Raw genomic sequence first — 14,364 nt, 5'->3', positions numbered from 1 at the left:
CAAACATCAGGGTGTGTGTGAGTACTGTCGGCTCTCTGCATTCGAAGCAGAGGATCCGATCCCGTGTTTACATATACATGCAGCGGTGTACGCGTGTGTACATATATATCTCATGAATGTCTATATGAACACGCCAATGCAGTCCTCTATGATTTATAACTTAATATTTAAGTTATTAAAAATATTCAACTAAATCAGAAAATAAAATCTGGAAGGTAAAGGGTTTCCTGAAGAGCGAAAAAGTGCGCACGTTTGGGGCTACGTTATAAAACTTGAACCGATGGCGGTGGATGTTGTTATATTCGAACTTGGGAAGTGGCACTTACAGCGATTCTTAGATTATCCAATCCGAGAGATTTTAGCAGTAAAATTATATTCCTTTATACATCAGTTTTACTAGAAAGCTCTCCACAAAGCCGCAACACTCAAAATTTTAAAAAATTTGTAGCAAACTTTTCTGTTATTTCTAACACACTGTTATATGGGAGAAAAATACTCATTGAATATGGTTTCAGAATTAAAGCGACACACGCATTAATTAATCAGACACAATATTTTTGTATGTGCATACATCCATACGTATACATTTTATTAACACACTTGCACGAGTTTTCATTCTTGGGCCAGTCAACGAGTAACGAACGCAGCTTTGATCGCTGCTCTGCCAGCACACGAATACCGATAAACACTCATATATATTTGTTTTTGGCTTACATACACTTACATACAGCAGGTTATGCATATATGTATTTATTCATCAAAGCACAATTGCGCGCACCCGCGTCGGGCAACTGATATATGTATACATTTTGTACTTGACATAAGGCGCATAATAAAATTATATTGAACCAGGCACAAAACAAAGAATTTTACTATAAAATAATTCCCGCTTCAAAAAGATATCAGATTTAAAAGGGTTTACAGAGCCGTACCACGTCTGCGTTGATCGAATTTTTTTAAAATTAGAGCTGGAATAACGACGATGGCAACTGTCGATAAGCAGGCGTGCATCGATATTCTGCGTAGGCAATTCTCGATATTTTACTTACATCGATTGACTCGATGCGCATTAAATCTACAAATATTCAAAACACGAAATTTTCTTTTTGACTTTCTGATAGATTGTTAAATGTTAAAACCCTATAATGACGTTTGTATTATTTTCAGGCCAGATAGGTTTTTTTAAGGTCGATAAATACATTTCAATTCCCAACAGTGGTTTGAGCTCTTGCTTAATTTTTGAAAAGGGTTTTGTACATGATAAACATTCAGCAGTTTTTATGTATCGATACATAGTGCACAAATTAGGATGCCACCTCTCGATTAATATATGCAAAATTAGAATATCGCTCGGTCATCTCCCGGTTTGTGTAGAATTCACGATTGTAGCTCTCTATATGCGTGTAAATCGGATTCCGTCCCCGAGATGAGAAACCAGGATGGCAACTCTATTGTGTATGCCAATATGACGGAAAAGGGACTAGCAATTCCAATCATATTTTCCGCAACTTCTGCCGTTTTTAAAACAATTTGAATATGGGGAAATTTGTGAAAATTTGTGTTGCGAGTAACCTCGTAAAATTAGCGTTATATTATCGTTTAGCGTCATGAATTTATATTTTATTTGGTGCCCAAGCAAACAACATTTTTCTATCTTTATTCAAAATGAATTGCAAACATTAAATAAAACATACGAAACGGTTTCAAATTCACTGGGAAGATAATTTGAAAATAGTAACCAAGATTCCCCTTAACATAACGAAATATTGTAAAAATTTCCTTTGGTCCCAAGTAAAGCAACTGACTGGCAGAACGGAGCCATCGACGCCAAAAATAAAACCTAACCTTAGCAACACTTAACTCGCTGTGTAACATATGTTTTAAACTGAATAATTGTGTAAATTGGAAGTTGAGTTTTTATTACATATTTACCTTCTAATGATCAATTTTTTAAGTCTAATTTACTTTTACCTAAATATTTATTAATTAATTGTTTCAGCTTCAATATATTTAGTAGAAGCCAAGCATTTTCCTATTCAAAATTCTTTTGACAACGTTGCAGATTTTGAATTGTACGGTTCTATACAGTAGTCTTTTTTGGACCACACTATCATTGCTCATTACAACTGCGTGAACAGCCGTGCACAGGGTTACCTGTGAAAAAAGCTTCAAAAAGATTTTAAGGTAAATATGCAATGCTCCGTCCAAAAAATTTCCCCCCCAACAATTTCTTGAAATTAACATTTTTGATATAAGAAAGTTTAGTTCTAACACTTTTGGAAAAACCTGCTCGTTATAAAAAACATCTTTAAATAACTAAATTCTGTATGCCCATTGCTTCAGAAAACCTTTTTCTGGTAATTTCGAAACGCTTTCTATGATTTTGACAGGCCAACACAAAATGTACGTTTTTAATACTTTTTAAACTTTAAAGCCTTCAAAATATATATATAAACCATTTCCACAAAGGACGCTATAATCGAGTTCACCCGTTACTATCACCCGTTACTCAGCTTGTGGAAGTGTGAAGAAGAAATTTTAACATTCACAGTTCTTGGCGGCTTGTGGGCATTAGTGTGGGCGTGGCTAAAGGATTTTTGGCAAATCGATAGAAATTTACAAGACTAATAAAACTGTGAAAAAATATCAAAACATTTTACAACAGTGTGGGCGTGGCTGTTTAGGGAGGTTTGTGGGCGTTACAGTGGGAGTGGCAAAAAGATATTTGGCAAAAAGATATTTGGCAAATCGATAGAAATTTACAAGACTAGTACAAAAATTTTTAAAAATCAAAACATTTTTTTAAAGTTTGGGCGTGGCAGTTTTGGACGGTTCTATGGCTTGTCTATGTCCCTCGAGTCTGCATGCTACATATCAACTTTCTAGCTTTTACGAGCCCTGACCACTATTAATTCGTACGCTGTGCTAGCTTCGCTCAAAAGTGCGAGAAGATCAAAACAAAAACATATGGTGTAATATTATCACTAGCTAATCATCAAATGTGCACAATAACACAAAACAAAACAGAAGGTAAAACAACTGTAATTGCGTGAAATTATTTGAAGTTTAGCAACGATGGCACGTGGTAAACCCATTTGTGAAGAGATTCGAAATTTAATTATTAATTATCACAAATCTGCGGAGTCATTTGATAAAATTGCTGAAACATTGCAATTAAATAAGTCGTCGGTATTTTCTATTGTAAAATACTGGAAAAAAAATTGATCTATTGATTGTAAATTCGACAAAAGAGGGCGAAAGTCGAAAATAATAAATCGCGACAAAAGAGCATTGGCCGCAATAGTTAAGGCCGATCGGCTGCAATCTTTTCGAAATGCTGCACCTGAATGGTCCAAAAAAATTGGGCGAAATGAATGGACCCGCAAAACTTTAAAAGACCTTAACTTTGCGTTATCTACTGATAAGTTACTTAGCGAACTTAAGCCTAATAAGTAAATTACTTATTAGGCAAAGCAAAAGCCATTGCTCACACTTACACCTCACACCTATCACACTCAAAAGAAGAAGCGTTTGCAATGGACTAAGCTGAGAATATCTTGGACTCAAAGGCAATGGAATTCCATCATATTTAGCGATAAATCTAAATTCGATGTGTGAGTGGGTGATTCGCGGAGAAGAGTTATTTGGCAGAAGCGTACCATAAAGATTGTCTTAAAAGGACAGTAAAGTTCCCTGCAAGCGTTATGGTGTGGCGATGCATGTCTGCCAAGGGGGTAGGAAAACTGCATTTTGTTGATGGAATTGTTAACGCTGAAAAGTACATGCATATATTGGAAGAAAATTGGCTGCCATCAATACCAAAGCTGTCAGATGGTGGTGAATATACTTTTCAGCAAGATGGAGCGTCATCTCACACCAGTAGAAAAACCCGAAGTTGGCTGGAGCAAAAAGGAATTGAGCCCTTGGATTGGCCATCTAATAGTCCAGATCTCAGCCCGATTGAAAGTATATGGGGAATCATGAAGAGGAGCTTGAGAAATGAGCCTCAAAGAACTATTCCAGCGCTAAAAATTAAGATGCAAGAAATATGGGACTCTATTTCAACAGCGTACGAAATAACAGTGGTCAAGCGTTTGTTAACAATAATAAGAATAGTGTATGTTTATAAATGCTGTTGTTGTTGTACGCTAAACAACAACCAAAAATTTTTTCCTATCAAATAGAGAATAAAATTATCTTTCAGAAAAATATATGTTTGTATGTGAGCATTGCAAATGCGTAAAAACACCAGCCGTGCGAATTAATAGTGGTCAGGGCTCGTATAGTTCCTGAGATCTCGACGTTCATACGGACGGACAGGGTCCGATCGACTCGGCTATTGATGCTAGTATATATAATTTATAGAATCGGAAACACTTCCTTTTGCCTGTTACATACTTTTCAACCAATCTAGTATACCCTTTTACTCTACGAGTAACGGGTTTAAAAATAATAAGAAATAAAAACAGCCACTTTCCTGAAGAACTATCCTTTTTCACCCAATAATTTTGTATACGCGTATCGAAATGCAAGAATTTAAATAATGCAACATATGTACGAGTTTTGGAAAGACGGGATATTTTAGCAGACAAACCTCTTAATTAGGTAAGTTGTATGTACTATATAAGGGCATTCAATTAATAAATTTGATATGGCATATAAAAATAAATAGACAAAAATAATAAAACCAAACACAAATACACATCCACAAACTGTCCACAATTTTAAAAAATGATTTAATTCTTGGCCCGCTGCTCGCTCCAAGCGTGTTCGTTCATAAAAAAACAGCCTTGACACACAAAAAGAGTTTCGTTATTATATCGAATAATTTGCTTCCATAAAAAAATCACTTGGAAATGGGGATCAAAATTTAAAAAATCAACAACCAATTTATCTGAATTGAGGTGGACTATACTTCGTTTATATTTTGCTTATATAAAATATATATTAATTAAAAATCAATTGTGATAAATAGGCCAGCTGCATTTGTGTGCGAACATATGGTTAATGGTGTGTGATGGTCTTACAAAAACGGAAACATCAAATCGATAACAATAAACATGACCAAAACGTAACTTGCTTCCGTTTTTATTACAAATGATAAAAATGGTAAGAATAAATATTTAAACATAAAGTTCTTTTAATGAATGCACTTATATTTTAGGAAAAATCCGATAGTTTTAAAATAATACAAACCCAGACTAGACTAAAAATAAAACCATAAAACAAAAATAATAGCTGGCGTAAAAAGCCTAAGACGGCTACTGCTTTGGTTTTTTCTTTGTTATATAAAGATTTTGTTGTTATGTTAAAAGATTTTTCTCGAAAATCATGGAAAGGGTTATTCCTTCTGCTTTATACAAAACTGCAATCGTATTAAGTTTTTTAAGATAATAAGAATTCCCAACTTTGCCCCCAATATCAATAGCTCGATTTTTCCTTTAATTAAAAACATTGTGAACGTCTACACTGCGCCACGAAATTCGGAACGACGCAGCCTAATGAAATGTGGGAAACCGATATAACACAAACATATTCTATTACTACGTCGTTTGAAATTTTAAAATGACACTGCCGGCGTTTACCACTACTGGTTTCCTTCTTTTCACATACGTCGTCAACGTGATTCGACCTTTTCCGGTTTATTCGTTGAACATGGCAGTCGGCAAAAATAAAGGTCTCTCCAAGGGTGGCAAGAAGGGCGGTAAAAAGAAGGTGGTGGATCCTTTTTCGCGCAAGGATTGGTACGATGTTAAAGCACCGAATATGTTTCAAACCCGCCAAATCGGTAAAACACTTGTAAACCGTACCCAGGGTCAAAGAATAGCGTCGGATTATTTGAAGGGTCGCGTTTTTGAAGTGTCTTTAGCGGACTTGCAAAAGGATATTGATCCAGAACGTTCCTTTCGCAAGTTCCGTCTGATTGCAGAGGATGTTCAAGACCGAAATGTGCTTTGTAACTTTCATGGCATGGACTTGACTACGGACAAGTACAGGTTAGTAGGCGTTATGCACAAGTTTTCGACTTTATATATGTACATACATACAAATTTAACTGCTTATTAAAATTTCAATATTGGTTAGGTCAATGGTTAAAAAGTGGCAAACACTAATTGAAGCTATTGTTGAAGCAAAGACTGTAGATGGGTACCTCTTGCGAGTGTTTTGTATCGGATTTACTGCTAAGGATCAGCAGTCTCAGCGCAAAACATGTTATGCTCAACAATCGCAAGTCCGAAAGATTCGTGCTCGCATGACCGACATTATTACCAACGAAGTTAGTGGTGCCGATCTAAAGCAGCTAGTTAACAAACTTGCTCTGGACTCAATTGCGAAAGACATTGAAAAAAGCTGTCAGCGCATATATCCATTACATGATGTTTACATTCGTAAAGTCAAGGTATTGAAGAAACCGCGCTTCGACGTCTCAAAGCTTCTGGATCTACATGGCGATGGTGGAGGCAAATCCGTGGAAGCCGTTGTTTCCTCCGAGGGAGCCGTGATCGACCGCCCCGAAGGTTATGAGCCCCCAGTACAGGAAGCTGTTTAAATTGAATATGAAATGCATATTTTGCAATGTATTGCATTCAAACATAAAATACATTTCACTACAAATTGCATAAACTATTTGTTGACTTGTTATATTAGTTTGTGGGCTTCTGTAAAATCTTCCGTCTTTTAGGCATACGTTTGTTCCAGCCGTCCTTCCAGAATGTGGTATGTAAATATTACATTTTTGCGTTAAGCCTCTACTTACTTGTACATTATATGACTCTGTTCCGAAACGATCGAGATATATTCATAGAAGCCGAAAATTTACAGGTATGTTCAAAATTTAATTTGTAAATTCCAACAAGAATAATATGTGCAATAAAACGAGTTTTTGAAAATTTGTTTACTATATTTTAACAATCTGTTAACTGTATTATTTTGAATTTTGTCGCCCTGATTCAACCTTTAAATTATTGAAAGAGTTTGCTGGTACATTGGTACCATTGTAGTACAATTGGTAAAAAGTTTAATCTAAAGAAAACAAATTTAAGCAGACTATTACTAATTTATATTTTCTTTATAACATTTATTCTCGAAAGTATGTTTATGCTTAGGCTACAGTAGTAATCGACTATTCACACCTAAGGTGCTTCGTAACTAGTTGCACCTTACTTAGTTTTTTCAAAGTAAAAATTTATGTTTTTTCGCAAATCTTATTTGCAAATATAAGTAACTTTTTTAGACTTAGAAATGGATAAATCGGAAATAGTTGCATATATTATATTTGAGAAATTATTATGATGTTATTTTTCGTCTCTGTCATTTCATGATGAAAACTAAAGTGCTGAAATACCTTTTCTGAAATATGTTGCTTTAAATTAAATTCTTTCATTTTTATAACTATGTTTATGTGTTTGTCTTTGTAGGTTTGTCGGTAAAAAGTATACTACTGTATACTACATTTCAAACACCTTGGATACCATTCCCAACACTTCAGTGAAGAAGCGAGGGTACGAAGTCGACTACGATATATACACGAACTAATTAAATTAATCAGTGATCAATCCGAATGATCACAGGCAACTCAAAAAGTGAAATTGACTTACAAGGAAAGATGGTAAAAGTAAACCGGTATAAATTTTAAATATTTGATCAGAGTCTCCACAAAAAATTAATAGAAAAAAGCTGCTGATACTTGTCGAATTACTATGCTCGTTGGTGAGGTATGTAAGCTATCTTATTGTTTTCAAATTATCTAACGTAGGTTCAGGCTTTTGTATAGGTCTTAGAATATGATTGGAAACGTTTGGAGGCACACAAACATATTTTTATTTATTAGAATAACTTTAAAAGGTTGCTTATTGAGTTTTAGAAGCGGTGATATTTAAAACAGTTTTTAGCAAGATTATTGTCATCATTGTGAACATGACATTTGGATAAGGGTCATAAGTTTTGAAGAATACATTTTTTACCCAATAAAGTAATATATGTACCTTCTTTATTGGTATTAAGACTCAGCTGTCTAGCCACTAGTCCGATTCTTTGCTACCGTGTTCTATGATTTTCACAACACAAATGAAATATACATGTGCGTAAACTTCACATGTAACAGCCGGTATAAAATGGGATTTTAAGTTATTTTCGGCATGACAAAAAATTTAACAAATCTCAAAACCGATGATTCTATTACATGACTCTGTTAAGAATATTTTTGTTTTAATTTATTAAATTCCGGAATTTGAACAATTTTACTGTACCGCCGACTTATGCTCAGACGTATCAACTATTAAAGTCGGCGGGATCCTTTGACGAAAACTTAAAAACTTCTCGATTCCACACAATTTTTCTTCCGTTTCTGCTGCTGTTACTTTTAAGTTGTATGATGGAAACTGGCATCTGATCGATCTCGTTGATTTCTCAATATCCGTGAGGGCTAGATAATGTATAAGTTCATATATGATGATTCATAAAAATAACTAAATGAGATTCGTTATGAAATATATTGATTAAAGTGTTTTCGAGTCTATATATGGAACCGCCACCAGATGTTACAATCTCGAAAACAGTATTTTTTTTTCAATGGATAGTGCTAGTACCTTTAACAAAAACCCAAGAAAACAGTTCCACTTTTTAAATAATAAATAACGATGGCACTCGATGGTACATAATATTGTTATTTTATTCACTTGTTTGGCTAGTACGGTATATTTTTCTAAAATAGTGGTAAAAAAGTATTTGCATGTTGAGATACCGCAGAAAATCATTAAATATAATTTTTCAGTGTTTTTTTTCCGAAGTTTGCAGGGTAAGTAAAATAGATTACGTGTAAATCTCAAGGAAATCGAAATTAAAACCGAGCGGTATATGTAAAACTTATTAAAATCGAGAAACAATTTTTTCTGGAGCCCATATAAAAAAATCTATAATAAATGATATTTCAATATATTATATTGTATTCGTTTTTTTCATTATCTTTCCAAAATGCTTTAAAGTCGGAAGTTCTGAAAGCAAATATACAAAACAAGAGACAACGCTATAGTCGAGTTCCCCGACTATCTGATACCCGTTACTCAGCTAGTAGAAGTGCGAAGGAAAGTTTCAAAAGTGTGGGCAGTGGCAGCTTCGGGTGGTTTGTGGGCGTTAAAGTGGGCGTGGCAACATGAATCGACAAACTTGCGCTGCGTCTATGTCCCTGGAGTTCATACGGACGGACAGACGGACATGGTCATATCGACTCGGCTATTGATCTTGATCAAGAATATATATACTTTATATGGTCGGAAACGCTTCCTTCTGCCTGTTACGTACTTTTCAACGAATCTAGTATACCCTTTTACTCTACGAGTAACGGGTATAATTAATAAATATACAAAAAAATGTGTTCAATTCTATATGTGTACTTTTCGTTCACTATATGTTCTTGTTAAACGAAATAAAAAATTATAAATTGGTCCGGCTTTTACTTGATCATTTCGACTCCACCGGGTAACCTCATCAAAAATGTTTTGGGCTGAAGACTTAGATACAATAATAGTCAAATTCCTTTAGGATTCTGATTCAGTAAAATCGTAGTTTACTTTAAAATGGGTATCAACACAGTGTGAACGTTTTATTTAATATCGATAGGAAACTCTGTTCAGTGTGGAAAGTTTTTAACAAAATTGGTAGTCGTCGATACACCACCTATCGATCGATCTTAAAGCGCTTCCGCAACCGATAACAAAATTTAATTTTTAAAATTACATTATCATGAAATATAAATAACAATTACAACTGAAAAAACTTTAAAAGTTACTATTAATTATTTTAGGAGACTCATTTTATTTCATAAAAATTGGAAAATTGTGCTTTTATAAAATGTTGTTTTATTGAAAAGATTACAATTGTGAACGTTCTGCGAAAACTTCAAAATTTCTTAAGATATTGGGGCAAGCAGTTTTTTTTTGCCAACATTTTTGGTGTATATAGAAATTAGGCATTAGAGAGTAGACCACCTGCGTAATAATTATTGGCATACTGATCAAAATTGGAAAGAATTAATAAAATGAAAAAAATCAAAACAAAAATAATAACAATAAAATAATAATTAGTTATGTTATACAAAATTTATTTCTGACCCCACCTCAGATTTGACAAACAAAATGTTGCAAAAATTGTTAGATTTGGCAAGGGGTCGATAAGTACGTTACCAAGAGCTATCGCGAAGGTTGAAACAAATCAGGCAGGTATAAACACATAAAATATAAATGAATTTATTAATTAATTTAAAGGAGGTCCAAAAGAGTTGTTTGTAAGTAATGCTGTTTAATTTTATTACTTATTTTATTTTATTACTTAAATGGTCAGAGTGCAGTAAAAAGGCGACAGCTCTAGATTTTCTCAAGCCCTTAAATTTCTGCCTTCTCCTGGCTTCAAAACAAGCAATTGCAAATATAAAAGTCATTTGATTTATTTGATTTTGACAAAAAAAAAGATAAAACGGGTGTTTAAGAATCAAGAAGCGATGAGAAACGAAACATTCTGATAGCAAACATTTTGCGAAAAACAGAGCACCTAAAAACGAAATCAAAAGATTTGGCCCAAGCCGAATTCGAAAAAAAATTACGACTCTTTGGTCCCATTTTCATTTCTATGTTTTGAATGCATTTGCTTATTAGAAAATTACTGAAAAATCCCTGTGGGCCCCACTAAGCATCGAGAGTGTGCTGCCCCAGGAGGTTACCATTTAACCCGTACAATTTAATTTTAAACAAAAATCGGATTAAAAAAAAAAAAAAGGTATTTCAAAATGAATGCGTTTGCTCCATTTGTTTGCCTATTTTTCAATCTATTTACAATGTTTGTTATACCCGTTACTCGTAGAGTAAAAGTATATTCTTGATCAGGATCAATAGCCGAGTCGATCTGGCCATGTCCGTCTGTCCGTCCGTATGAACGTCGAGATCTCAGGAACTACAAAAGCTAGAAAGTTGAGATTAAACATACAGACTCCAGAGACATAGAAGCAGCGCAAGTTTGTCGATTCACTCTAACGCCCACAAACCGCCCAAAACTTCCACGCCCACACTTTTGAAAAATGTTTTAATATTTTTATTTTTCTTGTAAGTTTCTATCGATTTGCCAAAAAACTTTTTGCCACGTCCACTCTAACGCCCACAAACCGCCAAAAACTGTCAGTGTTGAAAACTCTCCTTTGCACTTCCACTAGCTAAGTAACGGGTATCAGATAGTCGGGGAACTCGACTATAGCGTTTATTTAGCAACATTAGGTTTTTAAGATCTTAATGCACTTTGTTTTTTTTTTGATTACTCAACTTAACGAAAACATTTGTTGGCGAACGCATGTATCATTTACTTAAATTTTAGTAGATCTTACATACGATCTAAATTTACATTAACAATTTATTTGGGATCACCTTGTATTTTATGACCTTCAGTTGTTGATTTTGGTTGTAGCTCCATATATATTTTTACAAATAACTAGCTTTTCTTTAATTCTCCTCACTGCTCCTACACTTCCCAATTAAACTCGCAATATCCGATCGGGATCCGAAACCAGCAAAACCGAAACCCGAAGCAAATACAGTAAAATCCGGTTATATCGACTTTCAAGGGACCGACGATTTACCCGGAAATGCACTAACAGAGGTGGAAAACAAAAATTTTTTTTTGTTTATTTTATGGTTGCCATATTCGTAATATGTTATAACAGAAAACAAATGAATTTTTTAATCAAACGAATATAGGCATGAGGTATGCACACGCACGCTGTAAAAATTTTTGTGACGTCGGTCACTGATATTTACATATATTTCGAAAAGTGTCGTTTGATGCTTAAATTTGTTGGCATTATTTTGCTGTACTTTTTGTTTGGCGCGTCGCAATACCCGGTTGAATTATGAAAAATCCAGTCGGTATAAGCGGTTTGTCGCTATAAGCGGAGACGTACTGACCGGAGGTCCTCCATATAACTTTGTATGGGGACCAACCAAGGCATCGAGTTTCCGTCGCAATAACCGGACTGAGGAGTCGTTATAACCGGAATCTACTGTAGTAATGTCAGTCATGGCAGTCTAAACTAACAATTTTCCTAATATTGCAGCCCTAGTCAGTTACCACAAAATTTGATCCTATTAATATTTTGTAGATATTAATCGCGCACGAGTTTTTAACACGTATTTTAATATAGCGTACATGCATTACCTCAAACTTCGTTTTCAACAAGTGTTATGTTAATGTATTTTAACTGTAGTTTTCTGGTCACAAATCAACAGTTGAGATCAATTATTTTTTCCCACATAAAAATATTACACTCTCCTGATGTTTTATTATTACAACGTGGACGGCCGTTTCCAGTGATATCTGCTTTTAAAACGCTTTTATATACATACATACATACATATGTACATCGTATAGCCGTTGTTGAAAGAAAAGGAAGCGTTTCCGACCATATAAATTATATATATTCATGATCGGGATCAAGAAGCCCAGTCGAACTGGCCAAGTCCGTATGGACGCCTCGATCTCAGGAACTATAAAAGGTAGAAAGCTGAAGCAAGACTTGTAGGTTACAAAGACATAGACACATCGCAAGTTTGTATCCAATTGTTGCCAAGCCCACTATAGCTCCCACAAACCACCAAAAACTGCCACGTCCACACAAAAGTTCAGATTTTGTTTGCTCAAAACTTTTTGATTTTAATTTTAACTTTTTTACCGTTACTCGTAGAGTAAAAGGGTATACTAGATTCGTTGAAAAGTATGTAAGAGGCAGAAGGAAGCGTTTCCGACCACATAAAGTATATATATTCTTGATCAGAATCAATAGCCGAGTGGCCATGTCCGTCTGTCCGTCCGTATGAACGTCGAGATCTCAGGAACTGCAAAAGCTAGAAAGTTGAGATTAAGCACACCGACTCCAGAGACATAGACGCAGCGCAAGTTTGTTGATGCATGTTGCCATGCCCACTTTAACGCTCACAAACCCACACTTTCAAAAAATCTTTTCATATTTATACCCGTTACTCGTAGAGTAAAAGGGTATACTAGATTCGTTGAAAAGTATGTAACAGGCAGAAGGAAGCGTTTCCGACCATATAAAGTATATATATTCTTGATCAGGATCAATAGCCGAGTCGATTTGGCCATGTCCGTCTGTCCGTCCGTCTGTCCGTCTGTCCGTCCGTCTGTCCGTCTGTCTGTCCGTATGAACGTCGAGATCTCAGGAACTACAAAAGCTAGAAAGTTGAGATTAAGCATACAGACTCCAGGGACATAGACGCAGCGCAAGTTTGTCGAATCATGCTGCCACGCCCACTCTAACGCCCACAAACCGCCCAAAACTGCCACGCCCACACTTTTGAAAAATGTTTTGATATTTTTTCATTTTTGTATTGGTGTTGTAAATTTCTATCGATTTGTCAAAAAAAATTTTGCCACGCCCACTCTAACGCCCACAAACCGCCCAAAGCTGCCACGCCCACACTTTTGAAAAATGTTTTGATATTTTTTCATTTTTGTATTAGTCTTCCAAATTTCTATCGATTTGCCAAAGAACTTTTTGCCACGCCCACTCTAACGCCCACAAACCTGCACTTCTACTAGCTGAGTAACGGGTATCAGATAGTCGGGGAACTCGACTATAGCGTTCTCTCTTGTTTTTCATTAGGGGTTTTTCCCATTTCTATCGATATGCCAGAAAAATGGGAAAATTTCTCGTTCGCAATTCCACGGACTAGTATCGTTCTCTCTTGTTTTTTTCGTTGCATTCTATAATGTCTAGCCGTTCATAGTCCGTATTCGGTAGTAGTAGGTAGTACACCTGATAATAATAATACATTTTTAAACATACAATAAATATTTCAATTTGGACGCCCATACGAACTCAAGTAAGCAAAAGCTGTACAATATTTTGGAGATGGGACATATCTAGATAGAGCTTTGTAAATGGATTTTGCCTTAAGCACGTTGGCATACACATCTCGCTATGCGCAATCCAGGATCGTTGTTGTGGGTCATGTGTACACAGTGAACCTGTGGAACTAGTGCTTAAATGAATGTTCCAGTTAAGGAATAAACATATTGTACCACTTTAAAATTTGTCATCAACAATACACAACTTGGTAGTTATTAAGAAAAAAGAATGAAACTCTATAGTTCTTGGGCTGATTAGTTCAGATTGATTACAATTTGTTTGTTTATATTTAGAAATTGGTAAAAAAAATATTAAATTAAAACATATATAGGTACAACAATCATCCACAAATTATGCGTCCCTAGCTGCTGAATCAAAAGGACTTTGCTAGATTGACTAGGCTATTTACCCTGACTAAGGACATAAATATTATATATAGGTATAAAACGCGTTTTATC

At 35.0% G+C, this 14,364-nt stretch overlaps 2 protein-coding genes across 6 annotated transcripts in view; one reads left to right on the top strand and one right to left on the bottom strand.

The window, feature by feature from the left end:
* The window catches only part of LOC120454932 (protein pangolin, isoforms A/H/I/S), a 33,420-nt gene extending 32,460 nt beyond the window's left edge, over positions 1–960 (bottom strand). The window contains exons 1-2 of one of the 5 annotated variants that reach the window (XM_039640694.2): positions 715–954; positions 327–474 (exon numbers count right to left, since the gene is read on the bottom strand). The gene's annotated coding sequence lies outside the window, so the exon portion shown is untranslated. Of the gene's footprint in view, positions 1–326 lie in introns of all 5 variants that reach the window. The other 4 variants (XM_039640695.2, XR_006356520.1, XM_039640696.2 and 1 more) reach the window with 4 other exon arrangements.
* Positions 961–5,609: 4,649 nt separating this feature from the next.
* On the top strand, positions 5,610–6,627 carry LOC120454881 (40S ribosomal protein S3a). The gene is made up of 2 exons (XM_039640468.2): positions 5,610–5,996; positions 6,085–6,627. Exons 1-2 carry the CDS (start codon positions 5,656–5,658, stop codon positions 6,548–6,550), a joined length of 807 nt encoding a protein of 268 aa, XP_039496402.1. The 5' UTR covers positions 5,610–5,655; the 3' UTR covers positions 6,551–6,627.
* Positions 6,628–14,364: the final 7,737 nt, after the last annotated feature.

The sequence above is a fragment of the Drosophila santomea genome, chromosome 4 (assembly GCF_016746245.2).
Source record: "Drosophila santomea strain STO CAGO 1482 chromosome 4, Prin_Dsan_1.1, whole genome shotgun sequence".
In the NCBI taxonomy this organism is placed as follows: Eukaryota; Metazoa; Arthropoda; class Insecta; order Diptera; family Drosophilidae; genus Drosophila; species Drosophila santomea.
The sequence above is the reverse complement of the archived record's forward strand: the minus strand, read 5'-3'. Positions and strand labels throughout refer to the sequence as shown.